General features: G+C 47.1%; 2 protein-coding genes across 2 annotated transcripts in view; both read left to right on the plus strand.

Annotated features, from left to right (window-relative positions):
• The first annotated feature begins 3,784 nt into the window (after positions 1-3,784).
• LOC124701207 (probable lipoxygenase 6) lies at positions 3,785-9,584 on the plus strand. Its single transcript, XM_047233259.1, has 9 exons — positions 3,785-4,270; positions 4,985-5,268; positions 5,973-6,210; positions 7,036-7,359; positions 7,474-7,559; positions 7,688-7,795; positions 7,885-8,189; positions 8,359-8,625; positions 8,721-9,584. The coding sequence occupies exons 1-9, from the start codon at positions 3,880-3,882 to the stop codon at positions 9,478-9,480; spliced, it is 2,763 nt and encodes a 920-aa protein (XP_047089215.1). The 5' UTR covers positions 3,785-3,879; the 3' UTR covers positions 9,481-9,584.
• A 4,455-nt stretch (positions 9,585-14,039) lies between these two features.
• The window catches only part of LOC124694380 (altered inheritance rate of mitochondria protein 25-like), a 15,283-nt gene continuing 7,873 nt past the window's right edge, over positions 14,040-21,449 (plus strand). The window contains exon 1 of the mRNA XM_047227373.1: positions 14,040-14,126. Within this exon, the coding sequence (XP_047083329.1) occupies positions 14,040-14,126 (87 nt within the window). The remainder of the gene's footprint in view (positions 14,127-21,449) is intronic.

Below are 21,449 nucleotides of genomic sequence, written 5' to 3' on the forward strand. Positions count from 1 at the left end.
AAGGAAATTACTTTCAAAGTTTCGGTTTTAAAGGAAATTGTGAAATGGCAAAAATGCCCTCAGGCCCACCTCGTCGGGGTGACCCAGCGGCTAACCCTAACCCGAGCCACACTTGGGCTCGGTCGGTCGCACCGACCCCTTTCTCCTCTTCCTCGCGAAACCCTACCTCTCCTCTCTCTCTCGCGACGCCGTGGTCGCTCGCGCCGTCCGCCGAATCACTCTCGGCCTCCACCGGCCATCCCCGCCGGCGAGATGGGTGCCAATCGGAACCGCCGTTCGACGGCGCACCATCCGGTCCGCGTCGATCCGCTTCGCCGCCGTTCCTGCTCGCCCCCAACCTTGCTGCACCTCGGCCGCATGGATCCGTGAAGATCCGCCGTTCACCGGCGTCCCTGGCGCCGTGGCGCCGCCGTAGTGATGCTGGCGTTGCGACGAGGTGATGGCCTGGCTCGGCTTGGCCTGGCGCCGCCGTTCGCCCGGCGTGTGCCGCCGTGCCGCCATGGTTGTGCTTCTCTCCGCTACGCCTGTAAGTGCTCCCCTCCTTCTTCTTTCTCTACTCCTCCTCCTAGCTGAGCTACTGCTGTCTCTCTTCATGGAGATGCCATGGTGTGGTATGCTGCTGTGGCTATGTGCTGCGTCCTAGCCTACCGCGCCGGCCCTTGGGTGTCTGCCGTCGCGCTCTCGCTTGCCATGGCCTCGCTCTAGTCTTGTGCTTGTACTGATGCTCTCCTCTCTCTAGCTTATGCTTGTGCTGCTAATCCTATGCTCATGTTCATGCTATTTCTTCTTCTGTGTTGCCTCTATACTTGCTCATGAGCAAGCTGTGATGCTCATGTCTTGCCATAATTCAAGTGTATTGATGTATGCTTCCCTGGCTTGATTGCAGTATGCAATTCTTGCAAATTTGCAAGTGCCAGTGTTTCTGATGGGCTAACCCCTGTGTTGTTGTTCATATTAATGCCCTATTGAGCATGCTTGCTACAAGATATCACCATCCTTGGATGGTTTGCTCCTGTATATGACTGATTTAATTATTTGTGATATATTTGTTCATGTCCTGTGGCTGATTAATTCATATTGTTAAGGTGTTGGTACTAGAATTGATTCTAGCATGCTTTAGCATGCTCCAGTAGGCTCTGGTGATCAAATGATCATTACCTGCTTGTTGATTGCATGATTACTTACTGCATCTGCCTGTCTGGTGCTATCCTGGTGTTTGTGTGACACCAAAGTCTGTACTGGTGCTTGCTCAAGCATCAGTTGTTGCTTGCAATGATCCAGTGGATCACTTGCAAGGCTCTGATTAATCTATTGCTTGTATATTCATTTATCTGTGTTGCCTTGCTTGGCTGAGTGGATAAATGATGTGAACTGCTTACAGTTGTGATCATCTTACAGTTAATTTGATTGAGCTAGAGGGATGCCAACATCTGTTGGGAACCCTAGCTCCTTTTTGAACCCGTCTGGGTGATGATATCCGTGCATGGCTTCTCTGTTGGGTTTGGTTAAGTGGTTGAGGTGGCCTCAACAGCAACTCTTGCTGTTCAGGAAGCTCCCACCCCTTGTTGGCTTGATGTGTATGGACAATTGCTCTCTGGCCTGACCATATTTGGTTGCCAGATGCCTTTGATGTTGACAAACATGAATAGACACTTGATAGTCTATCTGTCTGATGGTGTAGTGGCCATAGGTGCTAAGTGAATCTGGCTAGCTAGATAGGATTATCCCTTGTTGGATGTCTTTGATTATGCCACTGGTTTGGCATAGCCAATGTTCCCAGGGTGCCTTCCTATTGGTTTTCCTCTTGTTTACTTGCACCAATTTGGCTAGTAGCCATATGATGACTCACATATAGGGTTTCTACCCACTTTGCTTACTTGTGCATATGATGGATTTATATGAGCAAAACCTTGCTTGCTCATGATTTATTGGTATACCTCACTCCAGCTCCTAGAAATGGGTGTTGGTGTAGAGGATTTGCTTCTGTGATGTGCTTGTGCTTGCCCTGCTCCTCCTTGTGAGCTTGATGCTTGAATTGTTTCTGGTGACTGTGGAATAGATTGAACACCAGTAGTTGTTCTTGTGTTCTTGTGTTCTTGGTGACTTACCCAGTGAAGCTGCTGTCGATGAACAGCTAGTTCTGGCGGTGGAAAAGGTTTTATACCATCTCTGCTTTGCTCTCTTGGTCGATAGCTGATCCTGGCACACTTGGGTGACTCACTAGCTGTGTGTGTGTGCTGTGCTCCATGCACACAGCCTTGTGAGCAGGCTGTGTGTGTGTATCCTGATGCTTTGCATCTGGCTTGGGACTTGGCTGTGAGCTGATCAGCTCGGCAGCTTTGGTCATATCCTCTCCCTTTTCATTTAATTTCTAATCTGCCAAGTGGCTATGCCACTTGGCATAACTTGCTTTCTTTGTGTTTGTGTGCAGGGGAACCAGAAGATGATCAAGATGAAGAAGGTCATCTTGATCAACCATTTCAAGATGATTATCTTGTGTAGTTTAGGACATTTCAATTATTTGTAATTTTCCTTTTTCTTTTTCTATTTCTTCAATTCATGTAATGTGTTGTAAATTCATATTTCATTTCTGGATATTGTAATTGACATTGTATTTTGTGTGATTATCAATAAAGCTCAAGGTTTTCTCTAATGAGCTTTATTTATTATTTTTATTCTACAACATTGTTTAATATTTATAATTTACTTATTGAATTTCCTCACAATTGAATTATGAGATATTTATTTAATGTTTGAATTTGAAATTCAAATTCAACTTAGGTTTGAATTCAATCATGCAACTTAAATTTGAATTCAACCATGCAACTTAAGTTTGTGATGCAATATCCCTTCTCTCTTCTCAAAACCCTAGTTTAGTTGAATAAGGAACAAGTTTTTCGCACTCTCGAAACCCTAACCCTGTAAGGTGTCGAGAGAGAAACTTGTCCCCCTTCGATGCAGTTTTTGTTTAAAAGCGCGAAATTTCCCCAGAATTTAGGATGCAATGCACATCCCTTTCTAAAATCTACCCCTCGATCGTCTCTAAACCTGGGACATTACATCTAGTAACCATATCCTTCCGCTGATCCTCCGGGAGGAGAAAGGCCCATAGTTGGATAAAGTGCGTAGCCCGGCGAATAACCTACAAAAAATTAGTCCCCTTCTATTTGTTAAAATAATATCATCGACATCTCCAAATAGACCAACACAGAGCTGAAACTCCAATACGAATTATGACTTTATGTTCCTTCCGCACCCCATTTAACCAGTTGCCAAACATATTAGTAATATTAGACGGGGGAAGTATGTTGTATGCAAAATAGATCATGCGCCATACTATTTTAGCAAAAGGACATGCAAGAAACAAATGCTGAATGGTTTCATTAGAGTCACAAAAACAATACTTTTGGTATCCATTCCACTTATGCTTAGCCAAATTGTCCTTTGTTAGAAGCACCAAATCTAAGGACCAAAACTGATCTTAAGTTTAAAAGAAGTCTGTTCTTCCGTGGTGCAAACCGTTCGTTGTCGGTGCAAGTACGTGACTATTCTGCTTTGGAAACGCCTGTCATCAGCACAAGCAAGGACTCAGACATTCAGAGCCCAAAAAAGTCTGCACTCGTCTCGTGGTCGTCTCTCTCGTCCGGTCAAAAACAAACTTGCAACTTGGTAGCGTCCATTCCATATCTCCGTTCACGCTTGACTGCAAATATATAAAGAACGAACAGGGCTAGACAAAAGGCACACACGACTCTTCGCCCTGAGGCTAACTATGTCTATACTTCGCCTTTGTCACCTCCTCTCACTAGCTCCTCCTACCTAAACAAAGCCAGCCAGGAACATCAAAGATCCGCAGCGCCAGCGCCGAAGCTGGTCAGCATGGCCGCCTCCTGCAGGGAGTTCATCGGCCTAGCGCGGCCGGCGACCACCAGGCTGCAGCCCCGCCGGAGCAGGAATGAGCTCTGCTTCTTGCCGCTAGAGCAAAACGAACAGGGGCGGCCGGGGAGGAAGAAGAAGCCGGCTGGCCGCGGCGTGACGGTGGTGGCAGCCGTGAGCGAGGAGCTGCCGAGGCTGGCGTCGGCCGCCGGGAATGGCGCCGCGGCGGGGAGGCCGCCGCCTCCGGGGAAGGTGGCGGTGAGGGCGGCGCTGACGGTGCGGCGGAAGCACAAGGAGGACCTCAAGGAGGCGGTGGCCGGCCACCTCGACGCGCTCTGGGACATGGTCGGCCGGGGCGTCGTGCTCGAGCTCATCAGCACCAAGATCCATCCCAGTAAGCATCGACCACCGCATCTTTCCTTTCCCTCCCTCTCCTTCTTTCTCCTCCCATTCATTCCTTGGACTGGTGCTAGCTTTTGCCGAGTTGACTTCCTCAATCGAGTTGTTCAATCATAGCAGTTCGCGCAATACATTAGATTTGTTTTGATCCTTGATCAAGTTATTTGGAGCTAGTAGATAACTAGATATGCAAAAGTTGTTGCGTCCCGGTGGTAGGTGCCAGCCACTCAGTCAGGAGCCCAGGACCAGGAGATGCTAAATAACTACTAGGTGCAGACGATCATCGAATCTCCAATAGTGTTGTCTGTGATATGGGCATGTATGGGTGTTTGCACTAGGATATTCCCACTACGTTTTCAAAGAACCATTCTTCCCATCATAAACAACGAAGTGGACAAAATTTGGACCTACTTCCAACATGTTTTTTTTAATTTCCTTTGCTGCCGACATCTTACACAAGACAGCAAATCCAAAAGATTTGAAGGTTGGAGAATGAAGAAATCACTGGCCAACATTTGGAAAGCTGAAATGAATCAATCAGAATCACTTTGCAGTACTGCAATCAGCATGCTCATCTTTCCATCCAATTATTCCAGTGAAAGCTTATGCAGTGCCAGATTTTGACTTTTCTTCCACTCCTAAACTTTTCCTCCACGTGTATGGAGCCGCTGCCACGTGATGGCTGATGACGATGCACCATGATTTGCAGGGACGGAGAAGCCGGTGGAGAGCGGCCGGGCGTCGATCAAGGACTGGTGCCAGAAGCAGGGCGCCAAGGGGGAGCACGTCGTGTACACCGCGGAGTTCACGGTGGACGCCGACTTCGGCGAGCCCGGCGCCGTCCTCGTCGCCAACCGACACCACCGGGAGTTCTTCCTCGAGAGCATCGTCATCGAGAGCGGGCTGCCGTGCGGCACCGTCTACTTCGCCTGCAACTCCTGGGTCCAGACCACCGGGGAGCTTCGGGACAAGAGGGTCTTCTTCAGCAACAAGGTAGGTAGTTACCATTCTTCATTCTTCTTCTCAGTTCAGGTTCAGGTAGGCATGGACTTCTGAAACCTTGGTAGCATTGAGTTATCGTCTTGACCGGGTGCACATAGTAGCAATCATGCCTTGATTAATCGTTATTTTTGGCTGCTAAAGTTGGTCGTGCATCCTTGTCTGTGATGTCGATAGAGGGAGAGAGGAGGCCATTAGATATGGTCTGGAAAAAAAGAGGAGGTCATTAACTGCAGGACGAGGAGGCCAGTTTAAAGGCATGACATGGATTCTGATTAAGACATGCCATTGTCAAGGAGCTGTTGGCATGCCTGGCGTTTGGGCTAGGCCGAAATAGAGCATATCTATGGCCTGTACGACAACAATCTCTTAGCACTATCCCACTACTTTGAACCTAGTGGGCATCAATGTGGTTACACGTTTCCTCCTAAAAAAAAGTCATATATAGCTTTGTTGATTTTTTACAGTTTAAAATTAGTCAATAACCATTCAAAAGGCAATGTGTAAGTCTAACTCAAGTTCTGGTCTCCATATGCTGCCTTTTATTTATTGACAAAACCGTTATGCTGTGTTTAAGCTTAAAATGGTTTGGTCTTGATTTTTCTTATGAGTACAGTGATTTCCTAATGTTCAGCTCAATCACTGGGAGTTTATAGTACCAGATTTGCAATAATGTATATATGGATGATCTCATGCAGCCATATTTACCATCTCAAACACCCCCCGGGCTTAGAGCAATAAGAGAGAAGGAGCTGAAAGACCTGAGAGGAGATGGTACAGGGGTTCGGAAGATCTCTGACCGAATATATGATTATGCAATGTACGATGATTTGGGAAATCCAGACCGGGGGAAAGAGTTCATCAGGCCAATCCTTGGAGGACAGAAAATCCCTCACCCACGACGATGTCGGACTGGTCGCCCACCAACTGATACTAGTAAGTTCTTTTTTCTATTAAAAATTTGTAGCAGACAACGGGAAACAGAATTTGGGCAAAGTCAGAGGAGTGCATGTTATTGTCCAACTATGTTTACCAGTGCTTGTCCAATTCTATTTAAACAAAGGCCATGTCATTTTCAGAAATAGTTCTTCACCACTGGGTTTACACAAGATGGGGTCCTAACTTGACAAAAAAACACATATGGCTTTACACAAGACCTGAAAGTTGGATCTTCTCATATGCCTGCAAAATCTATTCCACGCGCTATATGAATAAAGAACCAAGAGCTGCCAAATTGAATCAGAAAAGGATAGTTCAACATTCATACCAGGATCACGACAATTTCTTCTGAGTCATGAGGCTTGACAAGTACTGAACATTTTAGTTAGGTAGGAAGTACATGACCATATGTCCAGTAGCACATTTGTGTTACATTGTTTAGTCATGCCACGTTTTCTTATAGTATGGTGACTGCAAACTCTACAAGAAAGCAGTGGAGTGCGTGAAATTGACTTCTCATTCTGTAAATGTGTACAGTCAAGTCTTAGTAACTGCCATGAAATGTCCATGCACATGCTACCTAAAATTCAAATTAATTGGTAGTGTTATTTGATATCATCCCCAATAATTGTTAGTTTTTCTGTAGTGTCGGTACATTACATTTCTTAATTCTTTTGGACTGTATAACATTCTCAATTGTGACTCCAAAGACCAGTAATCATACAATTTACTACAAAGTGGTCGTGATGATTTTCTTTTCAGATAGAACAATTTGACATTTCATGACATACAGAATTAACGATGTGCCTACTTGGGGTGCAGACATGCTATCAGAGAGCAGAGTGGAGAAACCACATCGAATATATGTACCTCGTGATGAGACATTTGAGGAGCTGAAACAGGGGGCCTTCATATCAGGCAGGCTACGAGCAGTACTGCACACCTTAATCCCGTCGCTGATTGCAACAGTCTCAGCTGATACCCACAACTTCCAAGGCTTCCACCACGTGGACAACCTCTACAAGGAGGGTCTCAGGCTGAAGCTGGGCCTCCAGGAGCATCTGTTCCAGAAAATACCACTTGTTCAAAAGATTCAGGAGTCAAGCGAAGGGATGCTTCGTTATGACACACCTAGCATCCTTTCCAGTAAGTGAAGTTCATCAAATTTTCCTTGGCGTTCGTGTGGCATCACCAAATGTTTTGTTCAGCTCCAAGATCCATCAGAGTTGTCCCTTTAATCCTGTGACCCCCGTTCTGCAGAGGACAAGTTTGCATGGCTCCGTGATGATGAGTTTGGGCGGCAGGCTATTGCAGGAATAAACCCAGTTAGTATTGAGAGACTCACGGTAATGTAAAAAATACACGATCCTTTGTGAAATTAGCAATACAAATGTACTTCTAGGTTGATCAATATAAGTAATCATACCTGTTTTTATTACATAAATACTTAACTGGGGCACTTACATGGAAATAGGTATTCCCACCAGTGAGCAAGCTGGATCCTGCTATCTATGGTCCACCAGAATCATCAATAACCGAACAGCACATTGCTGGCCATCTCAATGGACTGACAGTACAAGAGGTAGCTTCATACTAAACAGTCTTAATCTATCCTCAGTTATGCACCAATGGTCATCTTCTGCTGATTCTGATCATACCTCATGAACAAAGGCTATGGACAAGGAGAAGCTTTTCATTATAGACCACCATGATGTGTACATGCCATTCTTGGACCGGATCAACGCAATACAGGGGCGGAAAGCATATGCAACCCGGACAATCTTCTTCCTCACTCAAGCTGGCACGTTGAAGCCAATCGCTATTGAGCTTTGTCTTCCTCCAAGCCAGTCAGGGGAGCCTGAGCCAAGCAAGGTCCTTACTCCTCCCTGTGATGCTACATCCAACTGGATCTGGATGCTTGGCAAGGCTCATGTTAGCTCCAATGACGCTGGTGTTCATCAGCTTGTCAATCACTGGTATGATCTTTTTTTCCCATACTTTGCGCACAATTGCAGAATAAACTGTCAAGGCTCAACATGCATTTGATTTGAGTAATGCCAGTGCATTGCTGCTTCAACTGTCTCCAAGTGGAGTAACCCCTTAACAACAATATGATTCAGCAAGTACTCACCATGTATCTTTCAGGTTGAGAACGCATGCCATAATGGAACCATTCATCCTGGCGGCACACCGGCGTATGAGCGCGATGCACCCCATCTTCAAGCTTCTACATCCTCACATGAGGTACACGCTGGAGATCAACGCGCTTGCAAGGCAGAGCCTGATCAACGCTGAAGGGGTGATTGAGTCGTGCTTCACCCCTGGCCCCGTCTCCGGAGAGATCGCCTCCGCCTACTACCGCAGTCACTGGCGCTTCGACCTCGAGGGCCTCCCTGCCGACCTCCTCCGAAGGCACGCAATCAGTGGCAGACATTGCAGTTGAGAAAGATTTCTACTTTCAGTTCACCATGATGGCTGACATCCTCTTGTTTTGGCACTCTTCTCAGGGGAGTGGCTGTGGAGGACGCCAGCCAGCCTCATGGCATCAGGCTTCTGATCGATGATTACCCTTACGCAAACGACGGGCTTCTGCTGTGGTCTGCCATTGGCAGCTGGGTGGAGTCGTACGTGCAGCTCTACTACCCGGACGCCGGCACGGTCCAAAACGACGACGAGCTCCAAGAGTGGTACCAGGAGTCGATCCACGTCGGCCACGCAGACCTCCGGGACGCGCCATGGTGGCCGCCGCTGTCGACGCCGCGCGACCTGGTGGGCATCCTGACCACGCTGGTCTGGCTGGCGTCGGCGCAGCACGCGGCGCTCAACTTCGGGCAGTACCCGCTGGGCGGGTACGTCCCGAACCGGCCGCCGCTGATGCGGCGTCTGCTGCCGGAGCCGGAGCGCGACGCGGCGGAGTACGCCATGTTCCTGGCGGACCCGCACCGGTTCTTCCTGAACGCGATGCCGGGGGTGCTGGAGGCGACCAAGTTCATGGCGGTGGTGGACACGCTGTCGACGCACTCGCCCGACGAGGAGTACCTCGGCGAGGGGCGCGACGAGCCGTGGACGGGGGACGAGGAGGCCGTGGCGGCGCACCTGGCGTTCGTGGCCGACGTGCGGCGAGCAGAGGAGACGATCGAGGGGCGCAACGGCGACCACGGGAGGAGGAACCGGTGCGGGGCCGGGGTGCTGCCGTACGAGCTGCTGGCGCCAAGCTCGCCACCGGGGGTCACCTGCCGCGGCGTGCCCAACAGCATCTCCATCTGATGCGCAGTTAGAGACATCATTGTTAATTGAAAGAAGTCCAGATGCCCCCCCCTAACTATCATGTTTGCGACGCTAACCCCCCTAACTACTAAGGTCTTGTTTGGTACTAGAGTTATAGTAGGAATTAGCGGGATAATCTGCTACAAATTTTAAATCCCCACTTATCTCCAATGCATGTTTGGTCTATAGAGTATGAGCGAGTTTAATTCCAACTTACTCCCACTTTTCCCAAATTTTAGTATAATTTTTTCAATCATCAATACTCTATTCCTACTTAGTGGATTGGGGATGAGGTTTTGTGGGGATTGGGTGACAGCAGTGATTTACCCAATACTCTAGAGTATTATTCTCACTAATCCCCACTGAAACACTAGTACCAAACAAGGTCTAGCTGGGGCATATGATCCCTCTAAGTATCAAATACAAGACAAATTACCTCCTAATGCAGGATTGGCTGTTTTGCAAGCGGTTTTGGCCCATGTGGGTGTGGTTAGCCAAACGGTACCTGGTCGGTCAAACCCGGTCGCACCACAGCACGCTCGTCGCTCTCTCGCATCTGAGCTTCGCACTTCTCCGCCGTCGACGAGGTCCCATGATTGGAGGCATAAATTGACGACTGGAGGGCGGCATGGTCTGTTCGAGTTCCTACACCGGGCCCCTCCTCTTCTCTCGCCAATCGCCATCGCTATGCTCCTCTCTCCCGCTGACGAAGACTGGAAAAAGGCTGTGTTTTTTACAGTTCTTCAGTACATTCAGGAGGGAGTGAATTAGAGAGATAGCGTTTCGGTCGTGTGAGTGTTAGCTGGGTTACTTGGTAGACTACGTCTAATTCAGATGATGCAGGTGTTTATTGCCAGTTTGGCGTGTGTGTTTATACGTGAAACTGACAGCCATGAGCATACCAGTACTCGCCATTTTGTGATACCTGATGGTTGTTGAAACTCACAGCCGTGTGTGTTTATACGTGAAACTGACAGCCATGAGCATACCAGTACTCGCCATTTTGTGGTACCTGATGGTTGTTGAAACTCACAGCCGCGTGTGTTTAAACCAAGGGCAGTGCTTGTTGTTCAACCCTCTGTTTTTTGTGACCCTAATGGTCACCTTCATCTTAGACTTCAGTTCGAGAATAAATTACTCACTCTGAAGAATCTGGTTGGGATTGGTTCCTGTACATGACTGAATCAGTTAGGGATGAAGTGTTTCCTAGTTGAAGAGCCAATGCAGAGTTCTGGTAGGTAGCTGTACTTTTCATGACCTGCTAGGTTACTGAATCTTACAGTCGATGTGTTGCTTGATAAAACTATCTTTGAATATCTGGAACTCAATGAAATGAAGATTTCCTTCAACCAAAAAATGCCTATGGCTTTCTGGGACAGAGCATGTAAAATGTAGCCCTCCTATAGAAAACATATGTACACTAAATTGACTAGAATATAAACCGGTTCACAGCTGTTCTATATTGAGACCAATGATGTGGTTCCAGGTGAAATTTCACCCTTTCTAACATGACCTTGCCTGTAAACATGTTAGTGCTTGTGCTTCCATATTTTAATATTCGTCTGATATTCCATACAGTCAAGCTTTTCCTTTTACAAACATTATCCATACTGGTTATCATCAAGTGGAATTCACAAAGAACTCTGGGAACTTTCTGCTCAGTAAGGCAGGCTGCACCTGTCAAATTTTGACCCACAATTGCATACACATTTTCACATAATTTCAGATAAAATTCTCCTCCAACTTCATTGCATTGTCAACAGTACAAGATACAATTTACACATATTTATCAGCCGCTAGAAATCATAAGAAAATTGTTGCCTAAATCTTCATTGTTATTCACTAAAGCTTCAACAGCAGCTTCCTTTATCTCTTCCTCCCTGCACCCTGCACCATCGATATGCACTGAAAATCAGAGCCGGCGGTCGGACGGCAGGAAGCGAGAGAGCCGGCGTCGCCCCACGAGCCCACCAGCACCAGATTGAGCTCGCCTGGCAGCCCGCGACCTTGCCTGCACCAGATCCAGATACCACCGACGAGAAAGCGAACTACAACGACTGCGACCGCTCTCGAACGAGGCTCAATCGAGGCATTGGCGCGGGGGAGAGGAGTCGACAGCGACACAGAGAGAAGATGAGAAGGGCGACCGCGCTGGAGAGAGGGGATTCGACCAAACCAATGTCCACGTCGACCAAAACCGCCTACAAAATAGTCAATCCGGTGCTAGGGGGTAATTTGAATGGTATTAGATACTTAGGGGGTCATATGCCCCGGTTAATACTTAGGGGGGGGGGGTTAGCATCCCGAACCTAATAGTTCGGGGGGGGGGGGGGGGTATTTGGACTTCTTTCTTGTTAATTAAAATTTTCCCCAAAAGCATCTCCATCTGATGCGCTCCGCCGCCGTTTCACGTGCGCAGTGGCTGTTTCGCCGGGAGGCTTTATAATGGACGCCGCCGACTCGGCTATGGCAACCCCTAAGCCTACAAACCATAGACGACCATGAAAGCACCTGGAGGCGCATCGCCTCCATGGCTCGCGCCCGCTATCCGGACGCAGCGCACCTCCACGTGTTGGCAAAGTTCGAGGCGGAGCGCCTACCTACGCGAGGACTCGCTGTATGGCCCCTACCGGGAGGGCATGGGGAGGCATCGGTGCGCATTGCCGTTGCATTGAAGGGCGATCGAGCGTCCCTCGAGTCGCTCCATCATTAACCACTGCCGAGATCGACGCCCTCGATAGCTTCGGCAAAGAGGAGGCCGTCGATGTAAGAGACGAGTAGAGAGCGCTGCTCACATCGTTCGAGACCACCCCGCAGGACGCCGACCCTCGCCAGGCCTGGCGGCAGAGGAGCAAATGCCCAAGCACTCGCCATGAGGGGGCGTACAAGATGTCGTCCCCGACGGCAATCCACCGTGCGTCGCGCGAGGCGGCGGCAGGCTCAGCCGTGGGTGGGCCGGGAGAATCGGGAGCAAGAGGAGGCCGCCCTCGGCTGCGTTCGAGGCGGAGGCCATGCTAGCGAGGGACATGGCCCGCTACTAGGCCGGCTTGGCCCAAAGCTCGTGTGTGTTTCTAACGGGGCGCATGTCGAGTTCTTCCCTCATCTTCTTGTCGCGCACGTTCATCATGAACGCGCCAATGATACCAGCATCTTCAGCTTCTGGAATGATGTGGGCGATCTGCGAGAAACACAACATAAAGTCACGCAGCCCCTCGCCCTCCTTCTGGACGATGGAGTGCAGTTGGATGAGTGTCCTAGGGCGTTTTAAACCCCCTTGGAACGCGCTGACGAAGCAAACACATAGATCGCCCATGAACCGATCGATTCCTTATGCAAGTGCATCAGCCAAGATAAGGTCGTGCCCTTCAGATCCATGGGGAACCTATTGGCCATGATCTTCTGATTGGCCCCGGCCGCAACCATTGCGGTGGTGTAGAGGGCCAGGAACTCCTTGGGGTTGGTTTTGCCTTCGAACTTGACATAGACGAGGGGCCGGAACTTGGATGGCCATGCCACCTACCGAAGGGCAGGAGTGTAAGCAACGTAACCGCCCCGTACTCCAAAGTAGAAGCTCCCGCCTCAGCCACGCCTTCCGAGTTGGGCTCGGCTGATGCCGCGGCTTGCGGGCGCATCACCTGCAGGTATTCCCGGACGAGTGCTTCGTTGGCCATGACGGAGGCGCCGCGGCGGTCTTCTGCATGCCGACGCGAGGGGTCGGCAGATGATCCAACCGAGGCGCGATCCAGATCCGCGGGTCTGGGGCTCCAGCCCCCAAGGGTCTCGTCGCTGGGCACTCACCCCTTCCTTCCCTTCTAGTCCTGGCAGTCCCCAGGTCCTCGGCCGTGCCCCGAGGGCGGGGCTAAGGGGCGGGGTCTAGGACGCGCCTAGAAGCGATGGTCGGAGTGCGTTCGGCCCCACGCCTAGGTCCCTGCTAGGATTGAGAGCGGGCGTGGGCCGAGTCTTGGTGAAGTCGGGCGAACTCCAAGTGAGCGTGGAGCTCCTCCCTCCAAGCCTCATATTCTGGAGTCCCAGGCGAGGGTGGGTACCGCGTCCGGGCACGGGTAGCAGCCAGGGCTTCTGCCAAGGTACGGTTCCCTGAACGGTGGGGCTGGGACGAGCGACTAACACTAGGTGCGGCCTGCCGGCCCCTGGCGGGATCCGGGGCGGCCGATGGATGAGGGCGCGCTCAAGACCCCGGCATGGGATCCACACCTTCTGCCCCAGGGGGTACAACTCCTTCAGATGGGATGCCCCCGCCGGTGGTGCCTCATGCGCCACCAGAAGGGACATCAGTGTTGCGGTGCTTCCTGCACCACCGAAAAGTTGGTCATCATTGGCGACGCCTCCTGCGCCGCCAAATGGTGGGACCTCGGGCTCGACAGGACCTCCTCTGGTCTGAGCGCCCGCCTGAGGTGGAGGTGGAGCCGCAACGCTTGGTCCAACGTGCGGGTCGGCACACCCCCACGGTGTTAGTGCGCCACGCGCGGGGCTCAGCTCCCAGGCCTCCTGCCACAGAAGGGCCATGAGATCGAGTTCCAGCGGCGGGCGTGTTCGCCGCGATGATGCCGGCTCCTGCCGCAGCTTTCCTCCTTGGTGCCATGGCTGATGTCAAGACGGCCACCGAGGACCACGGTGGCAAAGCGATGGTGCTGTAATGTCCCAGGTTTAGAGACGATCGAGGGGTAGATTTTAGAAAGGGATGTGCATTGCATCGTAAATTCCGGGGAAATTTCGCGCTTTTAAAACAAAACTGCATCGAAGGGGGACAAGTTTCTCTCTCGACACCTTACAGGGTTAGGGTTTCGAGAGTGCGACAAACTTGCTCTTATTCAACTAAATTAGGGTTTTGGAGAAGAGAGAAGAGATATTGCAACACAAACTTAAGTTGCATGATTGAATTCAAATTTAAGTTGCATAACTGAATTCAACTCCAAAGTTGAATTTGAATTTCAAATTCAAACATTAAATAAATAACATATATTTCAATTGTGAGGAAATTCATTAAGTAATAATAATACACATTATGAATAATGCAAACAATAAGTAAAGCTCATTAGAGAAAACCTTGAGCTTTATTGATTATCACACATTATACATTGTATTTATTATTCACAATTGAAATAAAGGAATTATACAACATATTACAAGAATTGGAAAAAAATAGAAAAAGAAAAGAAAAGGAAATTACAATTCAATGATCTATCCTAAACTACAAGCTAATCTTCCTTAGACACTTGAGCTTGATGATCTTCATGTCCATTTGATCATCATCTTGACCCCTGCACATAATCACAACAAACACAAGTTATGCCAAGTGGCATAGCCACTTGGCAGGTTAGAAATCAAATGAAATTGGAGAGGATATGACCAAAGCTGCCGAGCTGATCCACTCCCAGCCTAGAACCAAGCCATATACCAAGCACTTGCACACACACACAACAAGACTGCTCACAAGGCAGTGTGCATGCCCAACAACACACACAGGCCAGTGAGTCACCACAAGCCTGCCAGGCCAAGCTGTCGACCAGGAAGGCAATGAAAGGGAGGTATAAAAACCTCCACAGTAAACCCTAACAGTTCATCGACATCAGCAGCTGGGTAAGTGCTTCCAGAACACAAGAACACTTAGAACAGGAAGAACAGCAACCCACCAGAAATCATCCAGAGACAGTTTCACCAAGAACTGTCAACTGTGAACCAGCACAGGATGGAGTAGAGCAAGCTCAAGCTAGCCAGGAGGAGCAGGGCAAGCACTGAAATCATCCAGAAGCAAAACCTCTACACCAACAACTTTTCTAGGAGCTGGAGTGAGGTATACCAATAAATCATGAGCAAGCAAGGTTTTGCTCATACTAATCCAGCATATGCACAAGTCACAGAAACAAAAGAGGGTAGAACCCTGCTTGTATCATCATCTGGCTATCCAGCCATTTGGTGCAAGCAATTGATGAATAACCAGAAGGAAACCATCCAGGGAACACTGGTTGTGTCAACACAGTGACACAACCAGAGAAATCCAACAAGGATTTAATTCCTATCTAGCCACACAGATTCACTTAGCACCCTACAGCTAGCTAAACCATCAGACAGATAGACCATATGAGGTCTATTCCTGTTTGTCAACAGCAAAGCTCACTGAAAATCCAACAAGGGATTGTCCAGTGATGCATTCATCAAGCCACAGCCAGTCAACAGGGGTGGGAGCTTCCTGGACAGCAAGAACTGCTGTCAAGGCCACCTCAACCACTTAACCAATCCCAACAAAGAAGCCATGCACAGATATCATCACCCAGTAGGGTTCAAAAGGAGGGCTAGGGTACACAACCAGTGGTTGGCATCCATCTAGCCCTACCAAACTTAATAAAATGATCATAACTGCAGAGCAGTTCACATCAATTATCCATATGATCAAGCCAAACTAGATAGATAATTGAAATACACAAGCAACCAATGATACAGACACTTGCAAATGAACTAGATGATCACTGCAAGCAACAGCAGGTGAGCAGAAGCATGCACCAGCACAGGCTTGAGTGACACACAGGCCAAGTAAGAGCATCAGTGAAACACAAGCCATAGGACAGCAGAGAGTCATCAAGCACTGATGATCAGATGATCATCAGGGCTTGCCTTAGCATACAAAAGCTTGACAAGGGCAAGCCTGGCATCAATCCATGAACCATATAAATGAAACAACCACAGTTAAGCAACAGTTATTTCACAGATAATCACATAAATAATTTATGATTGTATCCAGAAGCACATCAAACATTTGATGAACCACTGGAGCATATTACACAAGCAAAGCACACATCAATTCATTACTGAATAACACTGTTAAGCCCACAGTAATGCTCAATTAAGCATAATCATGAATTGAGCACAAGAATTAGCACCCAATTGTTCTGGCACTTGCAAACCGCAAGGACTACACACTCGTAGTCAAGTCAAGACCATAATCATGAACACACTTGAGTGTCCGGCAAGCATAATAACATGAACGAAGCACAGAGCAAGAATCTAGCAAGAATGGCAAGCACCGGCATGGCCGGGGCAACAATGGCCAAGGCCAAGCAGGGCCGTGGTCGGAGCGAAGATAGCAAAGAAGAAGACGGCGAATAGCACAGCAGATAGCAGCAACACAGTAGCACAACAGAACAAGTAGAATAGCAGCAACATCACGGCATGGCTGCACCTCCACGAGGAAAGGCAGGCCAGTGACTGATGGCGTGTAACTCACACGTTCGTGGGGAACCCCAAGAGGAAGGTATGATGCGCACAGCAGCAAGTTTTCCCTCAGAAAGAAACCAAGGTTTATCGAACCAGGAGGAGCCAAGAAGCACGTTGAAGGTTGATGGCGGCGGGATGTAGTGCGGCGCAACACCGGAGATTCCGGCGCCAACGTGAACCCGCACAACACAACCAAAGTACTTTGCCCCAACGAAACAGTGAGGTTGTCAATCTCACCGGCTTGCTGTAACAAAGGATTAGATGTATAGTGTGGATGATGATTGTTTGCAAGAACAATAAAACAAGTATTGCAGCAGATTTGTATTCGATGTAAAAGAATGGGCCAGGGTCCACAGTTCACTAGAGGTGTCTCTCCCATAAGATAGCATGTTGGGTGAACAAATTACAGTCGGGCAATTGACAAATAGAGAGGGCATAACAATGCACATACATGACATGATGAATATTGTGAGATTTAATTGGGCATTACGACAAATTACATAGACCGCTATCCAAGCATGCATCTATGCCTAAAAAGTCCACCTTCAGAGTTATCATCCGAACCCCTTCCAGTATTAAGTTGCAAAACAACGAGACAATTGCATTAAGTATGGTGCGTAATGTAATCAATAACTACATCCTCGGACATAGCATCAATGTTTTATCCCTAGTGGCAACTAAGCACATCCACAACCTTAGAACTTTCCGTCATCTGTCCTGCATTTAATGGAGGCATGAACCCACTATCGAGCATAAATACTCCCTCTTGGAGTTAAGAGCAAAAACTTGGCCAGAGCCTCTACTAATAACGGAGAGCATGCAAGATCATAAACAACACATAGGTAATAGATTGATAATCAACATAACATAGTATTCTCTATCCATCGGATCCCGACAAACACAACATATAGAATTACGGATAGATGATCTTGATCATGTTAGGCAGCTCACAAGATCCGACAATGAAGCACATGAGGAGAAGACAACCATCTAGCTACTGCTATGGACCCATAGTCCAGGGGTGAACTACTCACTCATCACTCCGGAGGCGACCATGGCGGTGAAGAGTCCTCCGGGAGATGATTCCCCTCTCCGGCAGGGTGCCGGAGGTGATCTCCGAATCCCCCGAGATGGGATTGGCGGCGGCGGCGTCACGAGTAGGTTTTCCGTATCGTGGCTCTCGCATGCGGGGGTTTCGCGATGAAGAATATATGTAGGCGGAAGGACGGGTCGGGGGGCCACACGAGGGCCCCACACAACGGGCCGGCGCGGCCCGGGCCCGGGCCGCGCCGCCTTAGTGTGTGGCCGCCTCGTGGCCCCACTTCGTCTCTCCTTCGGACTTCGGAAGCTTCGTGGAAAAATAGGCCCCCGGGCGTTGATTTCGTCCAATTCCGAGAATATTTCTTTACTAGGATTTACGAAACCAAAAATAGTAGAAAACGACGAATCGGCTCTTCGGCATCTCGTTAATAGGTTAGTGCCGGAAAATGCATAAATACGACATATAATGTGTATAAAACATGTAGATATGATCAATAATGTGGCATGGAACATAAGAAATTATCGATACGTCGGTGACGTATCAGCATCCCCAAGCTTAGTTCTCGCTCGTCCCGAGCAGTAAACGATAACAAAGATAATTTCGGAGTGACATGCCATCATAACCTTGATCATACTATTGTAAACATATGTAATGAATGCAGCGATCAAACCAATGGTAATGACATGAGTAAACAAATGAATCATAAAGCAAAGACTTTTCATGAATAGTACTTAAAGACAAGCATCAATAAGTCTTGCATAAGAGTTAACTCATAAAGCAATAAATCAAAGTAAAGGTATTGAAGCAACACAAAGGAAGATTAAGTTTCAGCGGTTGCTTTCAACTTGTAACATGTATATCTCATGGATAATTGTCAACATAGAGTAATATAACAAGTGCAATATGCGAGTATGTAGGAATCAATGCACGAGTTCACACAAGTGTTTGCTTCTTGAGGTGGAGAGAAATAGGTGAACTGACTCAACATAAAAGTAAAAGAAAGGTCCTTCAAAGAGGAAAGCATCAATTGCTATATTTGTGCTAGAGCTTTTATTTTGAAAACAAGAAACAATTTTGTCAACGGTAGTAATAAAGCACATGTATTATGTAAATTATATCTTACAAGTTGCAAGCCTCATGCATAGTATACTAATAGTGCCCGCACCTTGTCCTAATTAGCTTGGACTACCGGATCATCGCAATACACATGTTTTAACCAAGTGTCACAAAGGGGTACCTCCATGCCGCCTGTACAAAGGTCTAAGGAGAAAGCTCGCATTTTGGATTTCTCGCTTTTGATTATTCTCAACTTAGACATCCATACCGGGACAACATGGACAACAGATAATGGACTCCTCCTTAATGCATAAGCATGTAGCAACAATTAGTGTTCTCATATGAGATTGAGGATATATGTCCAAAACTGAAACTTCCACCATGATTCATGGCTTTAGTTAGCGGCCCAATGTTCTTCTCTAACAATATGCATGCTCTAACCATTAAAGTGGTAGATCTCTCTTACTTCGGACAAGACGGACATGCATAGCAACTCACATGATATTCAACAAAGGGTAGTTGATGGCGTCCCCGTAAACATGGTTATCGCACAACAAGCAACTTAATAAGAGATAAAGTGCATAAGTACATATTCAATACCACAATAGTTTTTAAGCTATTTGTCCCATGAGCTATATATTGCAAAGGTAAAGAATGGAAATTTTAAAGGTAGCACTCAAGCAATTTACTTTGGAATGGCGGAGAAATACCATGTAGTAGGTAGGTATGGTGGACACAAATGGCATAGTGGTTGGCTCAAGGATTTTGGATGCATGATAAGTATTCCCTCTCGATACAAGGTTTAGGCTAGCAAGGTTATTTGAAACAAACACAAGGATGAACCGGTGCAGCAAAACTCACATAAAAGACATATTGTAAACATTATAAGACTCTACACCGTCTTCCTTGTTGTTCAAAACTCAATACTAGAAATTATCTAGACTTTAGAGAGACCAAATATGCAAACCAAATTTAGCAAGCTCTAGGTGTTTCTTCATTAATAGGTGCAAAGTATATGATGCAAGAGCTTAAACATGAGCACAACAATTGCCAAGTATCAAATTATTCAAGACATTTTAGAATTACTACATGTAGCATTTCCCAATTCCAACCATATAACAATTTAACGAAGAAGATTCAACCTTCGCCATGAATACTATGAGTAAAGCCTAAGGACATACTTGTCCATATGCAACAGCAGAGCGTGTCTCTCTCCCACACAATGAATGCTAGGATCCATTTTATTCAAACAAAACAAAACAAAAACAAACCGACGCTCCAAGCAAAGCACATAAGATGTGATGGAATAAAAATATAGTTTCAGGGGAGGAACCTGATAATGTTGTCGATGAAGAAGGGGATGCCTTAGGCATCCCCAAGCTTAGAAGCTTGAGTCTTCTTAGAATATGCAGGGGTGAACCACCGGGGCACCCCCAAGCTTAGAGCTTTCACTCTCCTTGATCATATTGCATCATTCTCCTCTCTTGATCCTTGAAAACTTCCTCCACACCAAACTCGAAACAACTCATTAGAGGGTTAGTGCACAATAAAAATTAACATGTTCAGAGGTGACACAATCATTCTTAACACTTCTGGACATTGCATAAAGCTACCGGACATTAATGGAACAAAGAAATTCATCCAACATAGCAAAAGAGGCAATGCGAAATAAAAGGCAGAATCTGTCAAAACAGAACAGTCCGTAAAGATGGATTTTATTGAGGCACCAGAATTGCTCAAATGAAAATGCCCAAATTGAATGAAAGTTGCGTACATATCTGAGGATCACGCACGTAAATTGGCATAATTTTCTGAGCTACCTACAGAGAGGCAGGTCGAAATTCGTGACAGTAAAGAAATCTGCAATCTGCGCTGAGTAATCCAAATCTAGTATTCACTTTACTATCAAAGACTTTACTTGGCACAACAAAACACAAAACTAAGATAAGGAGAGGTTGCTACAGTAGTAAACAACTTCCAAGACTCAAATATAAAATAAAAATACTGTAGTAAAAACATGGGTTGTCTCCCATAAACGCTTTTCTTTAACGCCTTTCAGCTAGGCGCAGAAAGTGTATATCAAGTGTTATCAAGAGACGAAGTATCAACATCATAATTTGTTCTAATAATAGAATCAAAAGGTAACTTCATTCTCTTTCTAGGGAAGTGTTCCATACCTTTCTTGAGAGGAAATTGATATTTAATATTACCTTCCTTCATATCAATGGTAGCACCAACAGTTCGAAGAAAAGGTCTTCCCAATATAATGGGACAAGATGCATTGCATTCAATATCCAAGAAAACAAAATCAACGGGGACAAGGTTATTGTTAACGGTAATGCGAACATTATCACTCCCCAAAGGTTTCTTTATAGCATTATTAACAAGATTAACATCCAAATAACAATTCTTCAATGGTGGCAAGTCAAGCATATTGTAAATTTTCTTAGGCATAACGAAAATACTTGCACCAAGATCACATAAAGCATTACAATCAAAGTTATTGACCTTCATCTTAATAATGGGCTCCCAACCATCCTCTAGCTTTCTAGGAATAGAAGTTTCAAGTTTTAGTTTCTCTTCTCTAGCTTTTATGAGAGCATTTGTAATATGTTTTGTAAAGGCTAAATTTATAGCACTA

The sequence above is a fragment of the Lolium rigidum genome, chromosome 3 (genome assembly GCF_022539505.1).
Source record: "Lolium rigidum isolate FL_2022 chromosome 3, APGP_CSIRO_Lrig_0.1, whole genome shotgun sequence".
Classification (NCBI taxonomy): Eukaryota; Viridiplantae; Streptophyta; class Magnoliopsida; order Poales; family Poaceae; genus Lolium; species Lolium rigidum.